The 22,734-nt window shown below is 31.4% G+C and overlaps 1 protein-coding gene across 1 annotated transcript; it reads right to left on the bottom strand.

Moving 5' to 3' along the window:
* Positions 1-315: 315 nt before the first annotated feature.
* On the bottom strand, positions 316-22,350 carry LOC129967297 (GDP-fucose protein O-fucosyltransferase 2-like). Its single transcript, XM_056081877.1, has 7 exons — positions 22,017-22,350; positions 21,584-21,846; positions 17,964-18,213; positions 9,322-9,388; positions 8,120-8,420; positions 7,729-7,852; positions 316-5,769 (listed from the first exon to the last, which is right to left on the bottom strand). Exons 1-7 carry the CDS (start codon positions 22,151-22,153, stop codon positions 5,616-5,618), a joined length of 1,296 nt encoding a protein of 431 aa, XP_055937852.1. The 5' UTR covers positions 22,154-22,350; the 3' UTR covers positions 316-5,615.
* Positions 22,351-22,734: the final 384 nt, after the last annotated feature.

Consider the following 22,734-nt stretch of genomic DNA (forward strand, 5'->3'; position numbering starts at 1 on the left):
AAAGCGCATAAAATATCTGTGATATTAAGTATAATTAAACATTTAACAGTTTATCAATGTTATTGTTAATAACATTGATAATAATATGGTTGGTAAATAACTAGTATCGCAAATAAGGAAGTGATTAAAATATTGACCACATTTACCAGCTTAGTTAATGATAAAACAAATTTCACGACAGTCTTATATTATATTATATATATATATATATATATATATATATATATATATATATATATATATATATATATATATATATATATATATATATATATATATATATATATATATATATATATATATATATAGGGTGCTCCATTGTCATTGCGACAAACTTCTGGAAGATATAAAGGGACAATATGAATCCTAATCGCTTAACATTCCAAGATCTGAAATGCTTACTTCCTGCAATAAAGGGTGTTGAACAGCCGATTGTGCGAGCAGCGATTAAACTGGAAGTCAGTATTTACGAACCGATTCCCAAAGCCGTAGCGTGGACAATTATTTATACATTGAACTGCTCGACATGTACTTAGTGCTTTGACAGCTTTGGATTGTAATGGTCGTAGCACTCTGTACTTGTACCAGGAACTTTTCCTGCATACACGATGCTTCTCATCACATGATCTTCGCACATATGGACATTAAAGTACGGTGTTTCCACCCCAATACCGTGCACGAAGCACATCGTTGGTGAAATGGTGGAACCCGAAAATTTTATCCTAATAGCTACCCACATGGGTCTTAATCAAGGGAAACGCCCAACCCACCCGTTTGGCAGAACAAACATCGGCGGCTAATTAGAGCCGCGGAATAAAGTCATTTACCCATGAGATAATATGATGGATAATTTTTGGATCAAGTATGAATTGATTTTTTGATGGATAATGTTTAAAGTTAAGTCGGAAGGACTGCGTATAGATGCAATCAAAAACATAATGGTCTGCGGGGCCGAGTTCACTACAATCACAGTATGGATTGTCAGTGATGCCGAATTTTGAAAGTAAGATGGAAATCTTCCATGGCCAGAGAGGAATTGGATAATGAACGGATGGTATGATTTCCTCCTGGTGGAGAAGGTAGGGATGTAATGATAGGTCTGAGGACCTTTAGTGGTAGATGCCCATTCACGTTGCCATTCAGCGATGATGTTTCTCCGGATATTGGCTTTCAAAGTGTCGTGAGATCTGGGGACACGTGAATCAATTGTCTGTTTTTGTTTGTTCCAAGTTTGGCATGTTTGTCTGCTTCATTACCTTCCACGCCGATATCAGCTTTCACCCAAAAGAATGAGAGTCGGCGGTGGGTATTAACCGTTGAATTTTATCCGCTAGTTGCTTCAGTATCCAAGTTTTGCGGTTTGGTGAAGCAAGAGCTGAGAGTAGCGATAGTGAGTCAGAATAGATTGAAGCCTTGATCCAGGAGTACATATTATCTATATATTCCAGGTTCATGTAGAAAGCACAGGCCTCAGCTTGGAATACTATTGCATGATCCTCTAGTCGATGGGAATCGACATGGATTAATTTACCGTAATAATAACAGGCAACTGCTGAACCCACACGGTTATCAATTTTGGAACCGTCAGTAAAAATTTCGACTCCATCGCCTGTAGGTGGTAATTGTCGGAAAGGAAATGTAACCCACTCACAAGGGAGTTGGTCATAAGGAGTTTGAGTTGGTTCGTATAAGTGTGGGTCAAAGATAATGTCATTGTATTTAACTAGAAGTTTTTGAACTTTGAGGAGAAAGTTTGCATAAAGTTCCGTATCTCTTAAGTGTAGAGGCAAGATGCCCGCAAGAACTTGAAGTGCATGTGTGCTGGTTGTATGAAATGCTTTTAAGATTTTAACTAGGGATCTCCTTTGAATAATTTCAAAGGTTCTTTCAAGTTGTTTGAATTTTAGCCGGAGACCCCAAGCCCCATAGCCGAAAAGGACATAGGGTTCAAAGACTGCGGAATAAATCCGTCTCAGAAGATGGTAGAGTCTTGAAAAGAATTTATTTGCGACCGAGTTTAAATTGTACATCAGGAGGTCACTTTTACATCGGACCAGCCGAAAGTGCTCGGTAAAAGTTACAATCCCAAATAACTCCGAGGTATCGGAAGGATGAGGTAACTTTAATTATTGAATTTTGAAATGAGATGTGCGGAGGGTCAGCCAAGCTCAATCTGTTACCAAAAGTTATTGGCATAAAACCATTTTGTCTATTCCAAAAGTAAGCTTATGTGTCTTATCCCATTGGGTTAGAATGCGCAAAATATCTGCCCCTTTAGTATCAATATCAGTTATATTGACTCCTCCAATGAGCACCACAAGGTCATCGGCGTAAGCTTGAATAAAACAGCCTGTAGGAAGTGGAAGATTTAAGGCGGTGTCAACTACGACGTTCCAAAAAAAACCGGCCCACAACAAGAACTCTGTGGAACGCAGCTTTCAATTTGAAAGGACCAGGAATTTCCCTGCATTTCTAATGTACCGTGACGCTGGCGAAAGTAGTCTCTGATGAGATGGTAAAGATTTAGCGGACAACCTGCAAGGGTCAGTTGGTGCAAAATACTTTCTCTCCAAACGTTGTCAAAAGCGCCACTAACATCCACTGACAAAATGCAGACCATACCTTTGTGTCGGAGGGCACCTTGGATGGTTTGTCATAATTGAAAGAGGGCTGTCTCACATGAGCGGCCGATTCTAAATCCGTGCTGATTGAGGTGCAACACATTTTTTTGATGCAGGAGGTAAGTGACTCTCTGCGTTATCAGTTTGTCAAAGATTTTACCAAAGATGGAAAGCAGGCAAATTGGTCTGTATGAGTTGGCTAGATTTCGGTTTTTGCCTGGTTTTGCAAGAAGGATAACCCTAGTTGCCTTCCAAGAGGTAGGAAAGTGCCCCAATCTAAGGCAAGTGTTAAACAGCGATTCGATGATGCCTGGGTTATGCAGAAATAAGACCTCAATCATTTCCAAGGATAACTGATCCAGACCAGGGGCCGTTTTTGGCTTGAATGCATGCAAAACTTGTCGGATCTCTTGGCGCGTAAATGCAGGGTCGGAGGTAAGAGATTTGTACTGTCTATTAGTGACCCTAATTGATTTTTGTATGGGAGTTTCGACCGACGCAAGATCTTTTGGAAAGACAGTGTTAAGGATTTCCTGCCCAGTATCCTGTAGAGTGGAGGTTAAATTTCCTGAGAAATTTTTAACATTCTGAATAATCATCTGTGGTCGAATTTTGCCTGCACATATGGACAGTGGGCTACGTGAAACTTGCTGTTTAATGGGAGCTATCATGATCGAAAATGAAAGACAAGGACGGAAAAAAAATTGGGAGAACGTCTTACGCCTTAAAAAAAAGCTATTCAAATACAAGTACTAGAGCGTAAGGCTAATGAGTGGGCCTTTCCCACTTCACTGTATGGAGAATATTAAATGTAGCATGCCCAATCATTGGAGCCTGAATGATAATTCTGAGGGATATTTACTATGTGATATTTTCAACAAAACAAGGTGGACAGCACATTTTCTGGATGTTTATTTTTCAAAGATGACGAAAGTTTCCCTAGAGGTAAGCATAACATCCATTTATGAATTTTGTTGAATCTCTCCTCCATGGCACATGCATACACGTACAACAGAATGTCATTTCTCTATCAATGTTTAGGCAGGTTTTCTTGGAAAACACCTCACAGAACAATATCTTTTGCCTCCTAGTATAGACGGTACAGTAAATTTCATATTCCTGAGGAAGGTTTTGTCCGAATTTATTACAGAACCACATGTTTCTCTGCCATTATGCCGCTCAAATGTGGTTCCAGCATGAGGAAGCTTCCCCACATTACACCACTAACACCTAAACGTTACTTACGTAGAGCAATGGATAATTCCTGGCGGTCCAGTTCATTGGCCTGCTAAACCTGCAGATCTATCATGTCTGCTGGAGTCAAATGAAAACTTTGTTGCACGATTAAGTTGAAGACCTCGTCGTACGTATGTCTATAGATGTAGGTGAGATGCGAGATATGCCAGAAACCCTCCAAAACGTTAGAATTTCATGTGATGAAGTTGTGAAGACAATGTGACTGCTTCTGGTTGGAATTTCCAGCACCTTATGTAGCAAGTAGCTGTTTGCAAATGTAAAATTTGCCACTAAAATTATTTCTGTTATGCTAACGTATTGTTATTTTTGTTCTTTTTCTTTGCAATTTGCACAGACGGAATTTCGGGCCCATTAATTCTATGTGATTTTTATTCATTTTTGTGTCCCATATACCTCCTGCAAGTTTGTCATATTGATTGAGGAACACTCTGTATATAGTAGGTTTTCTCTGGCAGAATGAGGGCTTATATCTGAAAGAAATTAGTCTTAAATATATATTTCTAAAAGTTACCTGCTTGTGTTAAATGATATCATCGTTAGAAAAGGTAGCATAAGAAAGGTCGTGTTTTTCAATCTGCCGATCAAAATTAAATATATAATATTGATAATCATATAAATTATTTAAAAATAAAAATGAACGAATATAAATTATATATTTTAGAAATACAAAATTTAGAAACATTTTAAAATTATTACACATAACATCACATAAAAATTATGAATTTCTTAATGAGATGACATGTAATTTCAAATGTTTGTCTGATTTATACAACAGCCACCGGAATTTTGAAAATATAGTGTTACAAAATGAATCCTCATAATATAATGTACTGATATAGAGAAATATTGCTCATGAAATTTTATGAAGATCTATAATCCTTTTTCTACTTCCTTCAATTTGAATTTCTCCTTCATTGTGTCTTCATTTTCTTTCCTTTCTGGTTTTTGATTACTAAGTTTCGTTAAAGAAAGAATAAGTAGTGGAAATGGAACAGTCTACACCATAGGTGGAGTTGGTACTATTTCCCAGCATCAATATTTTAATATTTGGTATGATAAACTGTTATGAAAGAGAAGAGGGTTAGAATTTTTTTTTCTTATGAAGAGAATGATGGTCCAGAAAATGTTGGAAGTCTCAGATCTACATCCACTTACCACTTTTGAATCCTCCTTATTTTTGGATTTTCTCTTTGCTAATTTTTAAAATATATTTTCTTTATCTCATAGGACAAAATTTCAAATTCAAATTTGTATTTTTAAATATACAGTTACTTTAATATTGCCTTATTACAAAAGATTTTACCATATTTATAATTTAAAAAAATCAATCTCAAAGCATCTTTAAAATTCAACACTGAAGCCAAGATATAAAATTTTTTCAAGAACCACAAAATATTTTTTTATTCACTAAATAACCTATTTCCCTTCGACTGGATTTACAATTTAAATTCCCTAAAATCCAGAAATAAGAAAAACTTTAAATTGTTTTGGGTATGAGGATTGATAAACAAATTGTTATATGATATTTATCTATACATAAAAATTATATAAAGATAAGTATAGCAAAAAATGAAATCTGATTTGATGAGCTTCATTTTTCAAAATTAAAAATGCATAGCACTTTACTTAAAAATATTTACCAATATAAGTTTTTACTGCCATTAGAACACATTTAAGATAATGTAATGCATAAAAAGCTCTCATCTTCCATAGTTTTATTGTTCCAAAAATCAGTTACTAAAAAGCAATGGTCCACTTTGAAGGCTGTGTGCAAGTTGTCTGATTATCGCCACACAACCTATTAAACGTTGTCTTTGTAGGAAATCCTAAAATTTCTCGTTCTTCTTGAATACGAAATGAAAATGTGGATTCATAAGTCCCTATGAAGAACCTGAAAAAGATTACTTTTGAATAAGTAATATTTTCAATTTCAATGAAATTAGTAATTTATAAAATATTATGATATACATAATTTCACTCATTTAAAGCACAAATATCTTGCATTAATATTATAAAACATGTGAAAAAATTCTTCAACTAATAAAACTATAGCTTATACCATCATAAAAGGCTGGAGTAATGTCTTAGATGGCTTAGACTAAATCATCCAAAACATGCTGTAACCTGAAGTTCTGATGGTTTCCACATAACTTAAATTAACCCTTTTTATACAATTAATTTTGAATAATCTGATAATAACTTAATTACAATTATTAACAAATTCTTTTTACTCATTAAAAGTTATTTTTAATAGAGAAATTTTAATTAAGAACTAATTCTATAAGAATTAAAAAGAGATTCTATATTTATGCAGCATCCCTTATTCTCTTTTAAAAAGATTTAAATAATTGCAAATGAACATTCAAAAGAATTCATTGAAAGTTGTAAGTTGAAATAAATACAAATGTAGGAATAAAGATATTATTTATTGGTATCAATAAAGATTGCTCCAAACTGTCTTTTCTAATAGCTCTAAATTGAATTTAAAAATCTTGGATATTCTATAATGTTATATGAAAATGCATCCAGATAGATGGTAAGAAAGAACTTTTTTTAATGGATTTCTTTTAAAATTTGACACAGATTCAATTTTGTTATTAAGAACTCATATTGAATTTTATCCCTCTAGTTAGTCAGATTTTAGAATTATCATGTTCATATATAAATAAACTGACACACAGAATTTCCAAACATTTTTTGTAGTGGAATTGGAAAATTTGAGAATCCGTAAACATGAAAACATTTCAAAATTTAAAAAAAAAAAAAAAAAAAAATCTTGAATTAAATTTTAGCAATCACAGTGTTTTCTCTTTGTATACTACAAATCTAAGAAAGACACATGATTAATTCTTGATTGTATCTACTTATAGAAGTGCCTTAATGCTTTTAAATGTGAATGCATTTAGTGACAGTCTATAAGAAATTATATTCATTTAAACTTCCAATATTTTATTCTGATGGATAATATAATACCAGGTATTAAATCAATTATATTTGATATTTTTTAAAAAGTTAGGCTCTTTAAAGCAATATCTTTTTTTTTTTTTTTTCCTTCTTTTCTCTTTCTTTATCATGATTTTAAAACAGGATTGTACAAATAGTATTAGGGCTGAAAATTTTTTTGTAAGCTCCTTCACTTTCCATGATTTTTAATATTTGTAAGTAAAAACTGCTTAAATAATAATTTTTAATGCTTTTTTTAAAAAAAGAAATGTTTACAGGAATGGAATTATTAAACACGTATAAATTACATACAGGTATGCTTTCAATCATTAATTTTTAATTCATCAGCAATAATCAATTATAAGAAATAAAATTATAGCAATTACTGGTTAAGCAATAACATATATTTGTTTTATAAAACCAATATTCAATAAAAAAGCAAAAAAAAAAAAAAAAAAATGAATGGTACAATGAAAAAAAAATCCGCATTTATTGTTTTAATCCTCATTAATAAGAAATTTTAATTTTTGCGATTATACATTGCCTACTTTTTACAATAACATATAGCATATGATATATTGCCACCTTCACAAGTATATGTAAATAATATAAATTAACAAACAGTATATTATTTTTTCAATATATACTCTAGTTTTAGTTACTAGAGAATTAGGAGAACAAATTTGAAAGAGGAAAGAAGAGCCAAATGAAAGAAATTTTTGCACTATTTTATTTTTTGATATAAAAAAAATACTAAAAATTTTTTGAACTCATTTATTAATGGTTCACAAACAGGATAACAATTTTAACTGCATGCTTTTATAAATCATTTAAGCAGTGGAATCATTTGATGGAAATGTGAATGCATAAAATAATAATTTTCCAATATCAAACTTTAAGTATATACCTGGAATGAGCACATATCCATTGATCCACAATTGCTACACCACCATCTAATATATCTTTCTTAACTTGATCAGTTGGATTGAAACGTATAGCACCAGGTATATACAGGTGAAGTTCTTCAAATTCTAAATACAAAAGTGTTTTGAAAAGTTCAGCATTAAATACACATATTTCTATAAACATAATTAAATTTTGAAAGTTTACCCAATAATTCAGCAAAGTAAAGCAAAAATGCATCTGAGAATAAAACATGCACTTTCACAGGTATTTGTTATAAAGATGAATTTTATTTTAGATATTTATTTTACATAGTCTCTTTTTATCGTTTTTCTTATTAATAATCAGTATTTACAAAATACATACATTACAACTAACCCATCAAAAACATTTACCTGATTCTGCAGCATCTGTAGCAACATACAGCAATTTAAGATTGAGTCTTTTCATGTGCTTCAAAATTTGCTTAGAAGCAAAAGAAATACTTGGCACATCATTTGGCCTAGCTTGCACAAAGTCTCGTCTTCGAAGATGCACAGAAACATAAGGTCCACCAATAGCTTTTCGTTCTATTGGTGAAGAAATGCTTTGAGGTATATTTGTTTTATCATTTTCATCAGTAGAATTCAGATACATTTTTCTAAATGTATCACCAATTTCAATTAACTTCTTAGAAAACTGCATGCTACGCCGAACCTAGAAAAAGAATATTAAAATCGATAAGAGGAATGTTTAAATTCACACCTTGAAACTTGGGAAAGAAGGGAGTACATCCCTTTAACCGTTTAGAAGAGGGATACAAAAAAACTCAAAGATTTCTTACTTACAGATTTTTGACAACGAAGCAAAACATCACTCTTCTCCTTTCTCAAGATTTAGAGGTTAAGGTTTACATTTTCCTTTCACCTCTCATGGCATTAATATTACAAAGTATGGGAAGAAAAAATATTGTCTAAAGAATATATATCTCAGAAGTGTGCCATTTTTATGAATTTGGCAATGTATGTATGGTAACCTTGCAATATACTATTTCTTAGAGCTGCTAGAAAAGTATTCATGAAGAATCTTTTTTGTTTTTGCAGAACAGTGCAACCAATCTTTTAAAAAATGGTCCAGGCAGCATGTATGGGGGAATGACTACTATCTCAAACTGCCAAAATCCATCCATTAATATAATATACAAAGAAGCATTTTGTGTGTTTTTATAGATATTTTATTTGCCTAATACTATCTATATCTTTTATACCCATAATATCCCCATTTCTCTGTCCAAGAATCTATATTATCACATATAGTATTAAGCTTTTTCAGTCCAGCTGAAATGCTTCATTTCCCAAAATAATGCAAAATAATAAATAAATGATATCACATACATGGTTGAAAAAAAATCTACTAGTCATGTACCTAAGATATTTGCTGTCATATGAAAACTTATTTATATGTATTCCTATATTCTGAAATTGAAAATTAGACAAATAAGAGCAAACCATGAATGTTGTTCTTCATAATCAAAAACATTACACAGAAATTCTTAATATACAGTTTTCAAAATAATATCACTTATAATCATAACAAATATTTTATTTATTAAACTTACCATCCAATATTCAGGGCTTCCAAAAGCATTATGTAAAATTACCTCAGCTCTATCTACCATAACAATTCTGAAAATGAAGGAATTTAATAAAAAAAAATTTTGGAGATTTAATTTTGAAAGAATGATATCAACATAACAAGAAAAAAAAATAGTATCTCAATAACATAAAAAGATATATAACACTTTTCAAAATTTATAAAAGATTTTTTTAACAAATTCAAAAATATACACAACTAATAATTTTTTTCTCCCTTCAATAGAAAACAATAATTTGTGTTGATCAAAGAAAATTTTTTAAACTATTCATAAAAGTGCTAGTTTTTTTTTATGTAAGACTTAAGTTCATTTGATGATGACAAGTAAGAAATATTGTTTATAGAGATAAATATTATCAAGAAAATCCCGTTCCTTCAGATAGCAAGAATGAATAAAAGGTGAATTATCAGATGCTAGCAATGATTAAACATATCTGGCTGAAAAGAGGAAGATTTATATTCAGTTACTTTTCAAACTATCAAATTCTTTTCCAGTTAACTGTACTTAAAACTGAGCATCAGATGCTCTGCTGTTATTCATTATTCAACTACTCATTCTCTAGAGTTCCTTTAAAAAAACTCACATACCATTTAGAACAAATTTTTTAAGTACGATGTAATTTTAATGATTAGAATGAAAAAGCTCTGATATGTAATGATAATCAAATGTTTCAGTAATCATTAGTTATGATATATTAACACACCAGATAGGATTAATTTATTTTCAGGCTGTAAACTACATTTCATTTTAGAAGACAGTCATTCTATCCTTAGTGTTCTTAACCAGTATTGCTCAGAAAATGACAGACTGAAGAGCATTTTAAAAACGAATTGCTTGCTACATATGAATGCCTGTTGAAAGTTATCTTAACACATCAATTAAAATAATATTTTCAACTAGCATATTTTGATTTTCATGAAGACCACAGAGAGATCTTAAATCTTTAGTGACAGAAAATAAAGTTTATAGATAAAGAATTCAAGAGAAATTGAATCCATGAAATGATAGTCATAATGATGTCATATTACACAACAGCATTAGAATTTTCCATATCTATTATATATATATATATATATATATATATATATATATATATATATATATATATACTAGTTGACTCGGCAAACGTTGTTCTGCCATATAAATTATTTCTAGCTAATATTTTGGTAGTAAATTAAAAAATAACGAATGTATTGTAAGTGTGTGGGGATGGGATCTGTGTCAGAAAGAGGAATGGAGCAATGTGGACGATGATCGCCGACCAACCATTCATTTTCTCAATACAATGCATTTCATTAACGTAACGAACATATACATTGTTTGATCTCTTAAAAGTTAAACGTAAAGTGAAAAAAGTAATAATTTTTTTTTATTCTAAAATATAAAAATGAAATAAAGAAAATCAATATTCATTTCGAAGAGCAATTGGGTGTACGATATTTTTTGTCAGTCCGTCTTTTGCCAATACAAATAAGCTCGCTGGTTTGCCCACACAAGAACATGCCACGTATAATTGCCCGTGTGAAAAACATGGTGTGCCCAAATCTAAGCTACAAACAGACATCTTCTGGCCTTGCGACTTACTGATTGTAATTGCGAATGCCAATCTAATAGGAAATTGAACGCGTTTGAATTTGTGGCGATCCTGCTTCCATCAAAATGACTGTATTCGAAAAACTATTTTCCTAACTGCGCACCGGAAGTACGAAGCAGTTATCTACGATCAAGCGCGCAAGCTGTGCGAATTAAAAAAGATAAATTTCCGTTCTTTCACAAAATCTGTTGTCTGTCGATGTGTTAGCGTTAAAAATTAAAAGATGTTTATTTTTATATAAAAAAGTCGTCGCTCATTCTTTATGTGTGGATGTAACTTAACTATCCCAATTTGCAACCTTCTCCACTAAAACATCCCACATTTGGTGACTCGAAAAGTGAAAGGATAACTTTCCCAGTTTTCTTTATGCATTAAATAGCGCCATAGCGCATTTCTTCCTAATGGCGGTAAGCGTATCGTTGAATATTGTTTCTATTTTCACAGCCTAAATAATTTCCATCGGAACTTCTGTCATATAATTTGGATTAGCATTTTCATATTATTTACTCTGATTATCAGTATATTATTTGTATTTTCGTATTTCAAAGCAGTTTTGTGAAATTATATTTATAACGTGCCTTTGATTTCTTGAATAAAACATGCCAGGAGATACTCCAAATTCCGCCAACAACGACGCAACAGTTTCTCGTGTTGGCGTCAAACTTCCGCCTTTCTGGAAAGCTAACCCTGCATTATGGTTTGTTCAACTTGAGGCGCAATTCGCCTTGGCGGGAATTACTGCTGACGATACAAAATTTAATCATGTTATTTCTGCCGTTGATTCTGATATTTTGAATTGTGTAAGCGATATAATATTGAAACCTCCTGATACTGATAAATATCCAACATTAAAAAAACGTTTAATTGAGTTGCATTCTGAAAGTGAAGCTTCGAAAATACGTACGCTGCTACAAGGCCTAGAACTTGGCGACCAACGACCATCTCAGTTATTAGCTCGTATGAAAACATTGGTGGGCGATACTGTTGGCGAGCCACTCTTAAAATCTCTTTGGCTCGGAAGACTGCCAAACAGCACACAAACTATTTTAACTGCTTTGAATGAAGATTTAGCTGGTTTAGCATCAATTGCAGATAAAATAAATGATTTGGCTGGCCATTCAAACATTAATTCCGTTACTCCTCAATCTTCGAATAATCAAATAGCCCAACTTGAAAAACAAGTCGCCCATTTGACGACTTTAGTTGGCGAGCTTACTACAACAATGCGCCAATTACGCTCTCAAAGCAGAAATAGAAATCGACCTTTTAAAAACAGTCGTAGTTGCTCTCGTGATCGCTTAAAAAAATATAAAGAACCTGCTGATGGCATTTGCTTTTATCATACAAATTTTAGCACAAAAGCAAAAAAATGTAGTTTGCCTTGCTCTTTCAAGAATTCGGGAAACTAAATCGGCGGTCGTCCACTGGCCTTGGCCACGATCGCAAAATTAATAGAATTATGCTGGCCGATAAAGTTAGTAAATGGAAATTTTTAGTGGATACAGGCGCAGACGTATCTGTTTTACCAAACAATTATGCTCCTAAAGCCGATTCCTCTAATGAATTACTCCTCTTAGCTGCTAATGGCACAAAAATAGCTACTTTTGGTAAAAAACGCCTTACGCTAGACTTAAATTTACGGCGAAATTTTACTTGGTCTTTCATAATTGCAAATGTGAACCAACCAATTATAGGTGTTGATTTTTTAAAACACTATAATCTTTTGGTTGATGTTAAAAGTGGTTGTTTGATTGATGGCATAACTAAATTAACCACTCATGGCAAATATACAAACACAGATTCATTAACTTCTGGTATATCCATTTTGCTTGGTGATTCAGAATTCTATGACATTTTATCGCAATTCCAAGACCTCACTAATCCATCTCAACCAACAAAAAGCAAAGTATCAACTAAAATACATCACTTTATTGAAACAACTGGTCAACCAGTATTTTCGAGACCTCGTCGCTTATCTCCCGAGTTGCTAAAAATTGCACGTCAGGAATTTGAATTTTTAATGTCTCAAGGTATTATCCGTCCTTCTAGTAGCCCATGGGCAAGTCCTCTACACATGGTGAAAAAGTCTAATGGAGAATGGAGACCGTGTGGCGACTACCGTCGTTTAAATTCAATTACCGTTCCTGATAGATACCCAGTTCCTCATATTCAAGATTGCACTCAAATGTTTTTCAATAAAACCATTTTCTCCACCCTGGATTTGATCCGAGCTTATCATCAAATTCCTATTAACCCAGCGGACATTCCAAAAACAGCAATCACAACCCCATTTGGTCTTTTTGAATATGTTTATATGCCCTTTGGTTTAAGAAACGCGGGACAAACCTTTCAACGTTATATACATCAAGTTTTGTCAAATTTAGATTTCTGCATTCCTTATTTTGATGACATACTGATTGCATCAAATAATGTAGAACAGCACAAACAACATTTAAAAACAGTATTTGAACGATTATCTCAGCACGGATTGAAACTAAACCCTTCAAAATGCGTCCTTGGGAAGCAATCGGTAAAGTTTCTAGGTTGTCTAATTACATCTGAAGGCGTGAAACCTTTACCGGAAAAAGTTCAAGCCATTTCTGATTTTCCCAAACCTCAAAATATATCTGAGCTAAAGCGTTTCTTGGCCATGCTCAATTTTTACCGTCGATTTTTGCCTTATGCCGCTCAGACTCAAGCTAGCCTACACGAACTTTTAAAAAACTCTAAAAAGAATGATAAGCGACTTGTTCCTTGGACTGACCTCACTACAGAAGCTTTCGAAAAATGCAAATCTGATATTGCAAATGCAGCTACTTTGAACTTCCATTCACCTAACCAGCAATTATCTATCATGGTTGATGCTTCAGACTCAGCCATCGGATCTGTCCTCCATACAACTACGTCTAATGGTCAACAACCTCTAGCATTTTATTCCCGAAAACTTACGCCCTCAGAACGTAAATACAGTACGTATGATAGGGAACTTTTGGCGATATATGCAACTATCAAACATTTTCGACACTTGTTGGAAGGTCAAAATTTCATAATATTTACAGATCATCGACCTCTTACTTTTGCTTTCACCAAAAAATCTGACTCTTCTTCTCCAAGACAACTAAGATACCTTGATTTCATTGCACAATTCAGCACCGACATCAGGCACGTATCGGGCTCAAAAAACGTTGTAGCTGATACCTTATCTCGTATTAATGAAATACAGTTACCAAAAATAGACTTTTCTGCCATGGCGGAAGCACAAGCATCTGATGAAGAACTTCAGACTATTTTGGCAAAGAATGAACTGTCACTTTGTTTAAAACCTCTCTCAACCGACCCCAATTCATCTAAACTTTACTGTGATGTCAAGCAAAACAAAATTAGACCTTACGTCCCAGAAATTTTCCGAAAGAAAGTTTTTTTATCTTTGCACAATATTTCCCACCCAGATATCCGTGCCACTAAACATTTGATTTCAGAGAGATTCTTTTGGCCGTCCATGCAAAAGGACATTTCAAATTTCACCCGTTCATGTCTAGATTGCCAAAAATCTAAAATAGCTAGACACACCAATAGTCCTCTTAAATCTTTTCAATTACCTGCAGCCAGATTCGATCATGTCCATCTAGATCTCGTAGGACCTCTTCCACCTTCAAACAATTGCGGATACCTACTTACCTGCATAGATCGTTTCACACGATGGCCTGAGGCAATTCCCATTCCTGATATTTCTGCTGAAACTGTTGCGCGTGCATTCATAACTCATTGGATCTCACGCTTCGGTTTGCCTTCAATAATCACGACAGATCAAGGACGACAATTCCAAAGCAACTTGTTTTCTTTGCTCAGCAAACTCTTGGGTGTCCAAAAGATCCGAACGACCCCATACCACCCAAAAAGCAATGGAATAGTCGAGCGATTCCATCGATCTCTTAAACAAAGCCTCCGATGTCATGCATCTACGAAATGGACCGAATCAATTCCTTTGGTTTTGCTCGGACTCCGAACCGCATTAAAAGAAGATCTACAGTGCACATCGGCCGAACTAGTTTATGGCTCAACCCTTAAACTACCATCAGAATTTTTTGAATCCCCTTCAATTAACGTCGAGCCTCATGAGTTCCTAATAAATTTACGGACCTTGATGGATCAACTTAAACCTGTTGCTACTGCACCTCATGACACCAAGAAAGTATTCGTTCATCCAGCTCTGGACACTTGCTCACATGTGTTCGTGCGCCACGATGCTGTTAAAAAACCTTTACAAGCGCCGTACGATGGACCATACCTCGTACTCAAACGAACTGATAAAATGTTCACAATTGAAAAGAACGGCAAACAGTCCACGATCAACATTGATCGCTTAAAGCCTGCGTTCTTCGAGAACTCTCACCAGTCCTCTGCACCAGCAATATCACCACCAGTTGCAGTTCCGACTTCACCAAAACCAGTACCTGAACTGTCTCCATCGAGTCCTGTGTCACCTACAAATTCTACTCCAGTACCTTATGTGACCAGATCTGGCCGACGAGTTCGCTTCAACACTCGTTACCTCTAACTTCAGTGCCTGCTGCACTACTAGAGGGGGGAGTACTGTGGCGATCCTGCTTCCATCAAAATGACTGTATTCGAAAAACTATTTTCCTAACTGCGCACCGGAAGTACGAAGCAGTTATCTACGATCAAGCGCGCAAGCTGTGCGAATTAAAAAAGATAAATTTTCGTTCTTTCACAAAATCTGTTGTCTGTCGATGTGTTAGCGTTAAAAATTAAAAGATGTTTATTTTTATATAAAAAAGTCGTCGCTCATTCTTTATGTGTGGATGTAACTTAACTATCCCAATTTGCAACCTTCTCCACTAAAACATCCCACAAATTCAATTGGCACGTCTGTGAGAATCATTGGAATTCGTGGCAACAAAACATTTTCGGCTCGGAATTTGCCATTCAAAATGGTGGCTTCGATAACGTTTTTCATCAATTTTTTTAATGACCAATCGCGTGCCATTGCACAGCCATGGTGGGTTCAAATTCCGAAGTAAAATAACCGGAGATCCAGCTTTTAGTCGTAGAAGGTGGGGTGACATGCCTGACAAATCCAGTGAGTTCAAAAAATCGGTTGGATAATTTACAGCTTCGTTAGCATCAGAAACTGTACCGATCGATTTGTATGCCAAGTCACCTGGCAACGACTGCTGTATCTTGAAGTTTAAATCGTCGACGTCCACATTTTTTTGCAGCCAAAATGGCTGTTTCTGCCAGCCACACATGATTGATGTATTGTGTGCTTACATCGGGAAATATGCTGTCAATGAGAGCATTTTGCGAATCAACGACTTATAAATTAGTGGGCAATTTTATGCATTCAGTATTTTCATAGACAGCAACTTTTCCATCGCCGATATCTAACAATTGGTCCGAGAATGTGTCAGCAGATGGATCTTGTTGCATTTGGACGCGTATGTTTATTTTTAGCTGGACTTTTTCAACATTACGCAACAATGGCGATGATTTCAAGCAAGCGTTGATCTCATCAGCGTACGTTGAACGTGAATAGGGACACCTTACTCACCTAGCGTTATGAAATATACTTTACGACCTATTCTCATATCTACCAAATACACATAAAAAAAATTTCATAAAAATCGGTCGAGCCATTTCGGAGGAGTACGAACACAAACACGAGATTTTTATATATTAGATATATATACAAAACTTAACTTTTACTGCCTTGAATATATACTGTTTTTAACATTTAGTTTACTTTAGTTAGAATGAAAAAGCTCTGATATGTAATGATAATCAAATGTTTCAGTAATCATTAGTTAAATAATAATAAGTTTCAGTAATCATTAGTTAGTTGTTTAATAAAAATATAATTTAAAACAATAGCAAGATCATGCCAATAGCTCACTAATATATTAAGTATTAATATTTTTAAAACTAAACTTCCAATAGAAGCAAATATTTTTTATTGTAAAAAATTAACATTAACCTATTAAAATCCAATTAAAAGCATTGGGAAATCAGATTTGATCGTCATGATATCTTAATTTTTGGCAATTAAATAAAAACAATTAGATAATTTAATTCTTCCAAGCAGATGTGTATTCATTTAACTAAATATGTTGAAACTGTATACATTTGTGTGAAATATGTCAGATATAATTGGTACAGAGCAATCTACAAATTCAATTAAAAAAATATAAAAATAAAAATATAAGATTTCTCAAATTTGACTGGATACTGGGAATTTTTTTTATTTCGATAACATGAATAAAAAAAACACCATAACATAAAGAAAACATTATAAATAATTTAAGCAATAAAAAAATAATAAATATAAAAATACATTTAAAAAATATTTAAATCATATGCATTTACATTATGTTTAGATTTTGTTATAGTGTCAGAATTGTAAACATTCAGAAAAAAGGCCAATCATTCATATAAAATTATATTTTAATATCTGGCAAGGCATTCTCAGTGAAATTCTTTTCGAAAAATATATTGTTTATATAATTACATATTTTTCTCATGATTTTTAAATAATCCTTACTCATCCATCACCAAATAATTTTTAATTTCAAAATTATGGTCAAATGAATTTTTAAAACCTGGATTATAATTTGCCAATAAAATAAATAAATTAAAAAATTTTAATTAATATTTACTAATAACCAACTTAACTACTTTAAGTTGTTATATTTTTGGAGCAAAATTTTATTCTATACGAAATGAAAGTTACTGATCTATTATATGTACAACTACTTAAAAAAGAAATAATTATAATTTTTTTTTATTTATATGTTCCTAAAACATCTATACTACTTAGCTAATCACAAGCTTTATGATATTTATAAATTTATAAAATTCAGGACTAATCTGACAATATTTTAATATTATGAGATGATGTACTATGACTGATATATTAGATATCAGTTGTAGAAATGAAACAAGCAAAGAGTAATTTTATGCATTTATTATACTGAAGACATAACAGGATACTTACTTAGCTGTGGATGACATGAGAAATGACTTTAATGTACTACTGTAACCTTGTATGGATAGACAGTGAAATTCTTTGGCGAATATGATATCATAGCCCCAAAACCATCCTGTATATGTACCTTTTTGTGTTCTTTCATATGGAGGTGGTTCAATGCAATCTCTAATATCAAAGCGCTCTTCCCAACCACTGTCACTCCAACCTTCAGCATAATGTTGAAGGTAATATAAAGAGTCAATTTTATACCCATTTTCTGGAAAGAAATTTAAAACAATAGCAAAATCAAGCCAGAAGCTCACTAATATATTATATATTAATATTTTTAAAACTAAACTTCCAATAGAAGTAAATATTTTTTATTGTAAAAAAATTAGTTTTAATTTATAAAATCTAATCAAAAGTTCAAGCTATTGTATCACTCTTTTAAAAATATTATAAAATTCCTAATATTAGAAGTTTGGGAAATCAGATTTGTTGTTTTAATATGATTTGATCTTCATGTATCTTAATTTCTGACAATTAAATAAAAACAATTAGATAATTTAATTCTTCCAAGCAGATGTGTATTCATTTAACTAAATATGTTGAAACTGGATACATTTGTGTGATATATGTCAGATATAATTGGTACAGAGCAATATACAAATTCAATTAAAAAATATAAAAAGAATAAAAATATAAGATTTCTCAAATTTGAATGGATACAGGAATTTTTTTATATTTAGAAAACATGAATAAAAAAAAACACACCATAAGATAAAGAAAACATTATAAATAATTTAAGATGATCCAGAAACATCTAATTATTAAAATCCAATATTTTTGTAAAATGAAAACCCTGCAACATATTTCAGATGGACTTAACATACAAATTGCAGATAAGAAGATAATGCAATAAAAACAGAAATAGCCTGGCTCTGATAAGTCAGTAATATCTGACAAATCTATTTTGATAAATTAAAAAATTCAAATGAATAACATTTGTCAGATTTAGCTGCATCACAATGCAGGATGAAAGGTATATTAACAATGAAGAATAAAAAAGAAGTGTGCCAAGTTAAAAAAAAAAACATATATATTATTTATTGCAAAACTGTTGCTATATATTTTGAACATAAATCGATTCATGTATAAGCTAAGATTGCATTTTTTACCTTCAAAAATTTATCCCAAATTTAAAATTAGAGCAAAAGATGAAACTTTCCTTAAATTTTATTTTTTAAATATTGTGATGTTCAGATATTTCACCTAGAAGGCAAGAAGTTACTACTAAGCAGGTTATTATAAAGAAGATTTGGGAAAATTTTTCTAATCAAGTTACTATAAAGGAAAAATAAATAAATAAAAATAAAATGCCAATAATGAAAATCAACTTTTTAGAATTATTTTTATGAGCCAATTATTTATGATTATTCTGTCTTTACTTTAGGTAAATTTTAGTGCTTCTCTGCTGGCAAATTTCCATCTTGTATTTTTCTGGAAACAAATTTCACCAATGGCACATATTTCATTTGGATGATGATATACCAAAAAAACAATAATTAGTAAACAATTTTAAAAATAAAACAATGCATTTTCACAAAAATAATTAATTTTTTCAACAAAAAAAATTAAATTAAATAAAAGAGAAAAAAAGTTTAGAAATTAATTTTAAATTTCATTCAAAATTATTTCCTTACATTTGATAACTATAAACTAAAAAAATAAAAAGCACTAAGTTTATCAATATTCAGTGATTTATAGCTTGTATTTGGCTAATGAAAAAAAGCATATATATATTATTTGAGATTAGCAAATTTGTATAAAAGCTGACCACTTATAATTTAACTTTTCTAAAGTTCCAAAAATTCTAAACCTACACACAGAAATACTGTATTTCTTTGTAATCAGCAATTCCTTTCACACTTTTCAACATATTCATTCTGAATATTCAACATTCTTGTCTGAGGTTGAAATTATACTGCCAAAGCCATACTATACCAATAAAATATCTGTCAAATAGTCAAATCTCTTTTGGATTTTACCTCTTGCAAGCATTTTCGTATATTTTAAATCATTTCCTTTTGTTTTTAGATTAAAAATAATTAAGCATTCTTTTGGTCAAATTATACATGATTTGTTCAAAATAAACATATTTCCCCTTTATCCATTCATTATAATAACATAAGCCTACATAATAAATATAATTAAATTGTTTTCTAGTCAAATAATGGCAATATAAAACTAAAATAATAATTTTAAATACTATAAAAATGCAATTTCATTACAATCGTAATGTTAGAAAAATTCTTTCACAACTGTTCTAAACCATTTATAATATAATCAGATAATTCCAAACCATTTGCAATACATTCAAATAATTTAAAACCATTTGCAGTATATTTAGAAGAGGAGGAGAGGATTTTAGTCACTTACAGTAAAAAAGAAAATCTTTAGGATCCTAAAATTTCCAAATAAAATTAAAATGTGCATTAAAGCTTATGCAAACAATAAATAACTTCATATTTAATTGAAATTTACTCACAAATATTTAATAACTGTTTAGATGAATACCAGAAACAATTTATAGAAGCTAAGAATTCCCTTTTGAAGCCTGATGGTGTAGCTCCCAACACACAGGCTTGACATCCTTAACCGGGAAAGGTCAATTCAATCTTTCATCCCTTCAGTGGGTCGATAAATTGAGGACCAAGCATGCTTGGGAATTAAACACTGGGGGTTTCAAGTTAGGCTTACCATCTAACTGGGACATATGCCTTGAACCACAGACCCTTGGTCAAGAAAGCAGATATGGGCACTGTAGGCCTTGGCCCACGTGGGCTGTCATGCCGTTGAGTTTAGTTTAAGAATCCCCTTTTAATTTACTGATGAATAGTATATGTAAATGGATAAAGTTTGAGGAACTATGTATAATTTCTATTTTGATTTACAAAATATTAAAATTTAGAGTGAAATGAAAAAAAAATACTCTGTTTCTCATAAATATGTTAAATATCTTTATAATTGCTTCAGTATATAAAACACTATTAAGTAAAAAAAAATTTTTTTTGAAAGGCAAATTAATTTTAAATATTATAAATGAGCTACATTAAAATTAAATGAAAAATCCATGAAATAATTAGAAATTGCAAGTTTTTTCCAAAATTAAATAAATAGACTTAAACTGCTAAATTCCTCTCTTTAAAAACAAAAATCCGATTTTGATTTATTTACAAAGAATAGACATTTTTCAAAGTAATACTTGCATATTAACTGCAAACCATTGGCAAGCTTTAGGTTAATTGCATATAATTGGTGAACATAATCTTATTTTTGCTATAACTGACAACACATCTCTGCTGATTTTTTTATTGCTGTTAATTGGTGGTTGCTATAAGGATTATTTTGCGATTAATTGTTGACATGCAGTTAATAAAGAAGTACAAATAAATCTACCCAAAAAATTTTTAATGATTAGTCACATTTGAAAAATACATGTTACAGATAAAATTTAATAATATCATTGTAAGTTAAATGGTATTTTAAGCAATATTTGAAGTATTATTGAAATAAATACATAAATATTCCAATGATGAATGATTTTTTTTATAAATACAAGAAATATAATTAAAATCTAAACATACCATCTAGAAAATCTTCTAGTTCCATAACAGGGACATAACTTTGCAAACTACCCAAATCAAAGAATTTGTCCCATTTTATCTGAGCTTGATAACCAAGGTTTTTAGACTTCCAATGATATAAAGGACCCCAAGGAGGTAGAACCAAAATCCACTGACCAGTTTTCTTATCGTCATTTAACTGTTTTACAACAGTAGCAATACGCATGTAAACATCTCTTCTTAAATTAAAACCTTCACCAGGATTAACATCATATAATAAATATCTAAAATATACAAAAATAAAATCTGAGCATATACATACAAATAAAGATTATTTAAAATTCAAAACAGATATTGAATCTAACTGAATGCTGAATATGAAAATAAGCATATAATATTTTAAAACATTACAGAACGTATAAAATGTAGACATTAGCTTCAATCGGAAATTTACCGTTTCTGTTTATAATGTGAACCACGTGATGGTGGCGGATTACAAGAGGTATCTTTTTCATCAGCGGAACAAAATTCAGAAGTACAAGAATATTTAAAAAATAAGAATAACAAGATTAATCCAACTTTCAAGATCATTGGGAATTTCTAAATAAAGCTATAACATTAATTAAACTAGCGACTTAATTATGTAGGCAGTATTATGAATCTTAATTTGTTTTAAATTGGAATAAAATGTAATGAAATTAAATCATGTATACATTAGATGAAGTTGAAAAATGTTTTTTACTGGCTTAAATCACATGCGCTAGTTTGATTGAAACTCTCAAAACAAAACTGCCGCAAAACATTTAATGATTGGTTGATTGAAAATGCATCGAAGATCAATTGTGGCCTTATGATATTCTAGAATATGAGCCCGATCATTAAAATTACTAATTGCCATGCTAAATATAGATGTATAATCCACAATATTTTGAATAACAAATAATTTTGCTATTGTTATTTTTAAATACATTTTCCAAATATCTTTTATTTCATTCATATTATTAATTAAAAATTATTAATTAGTATTAAATATAACATTTATTAATTGTAATTAATACTTAATTTACTACTTTAAGTAACGTGTGATTGAATTAATTTATCTATTTCAGCTTACTTCTTAAATTTGTTTTTTTTAAACTATTTATTTAATTTCTTTATTGGAGTAAGCCATT

The sequence above is a fragment of the Argiope bruennichi genome, chromosome 1, assembly GCF_947563725.1.
Source record: "Argiope bruennichi chromosome 1, qqArgBrue1.1, whole genome shotgun sequence".
Classification (NCBI taxonomy): Eukaryota; Metazoa; Arthropoda; class Arachnida; order Araneae; family Araneidae; genus Argiope; species Argiope bruennichi.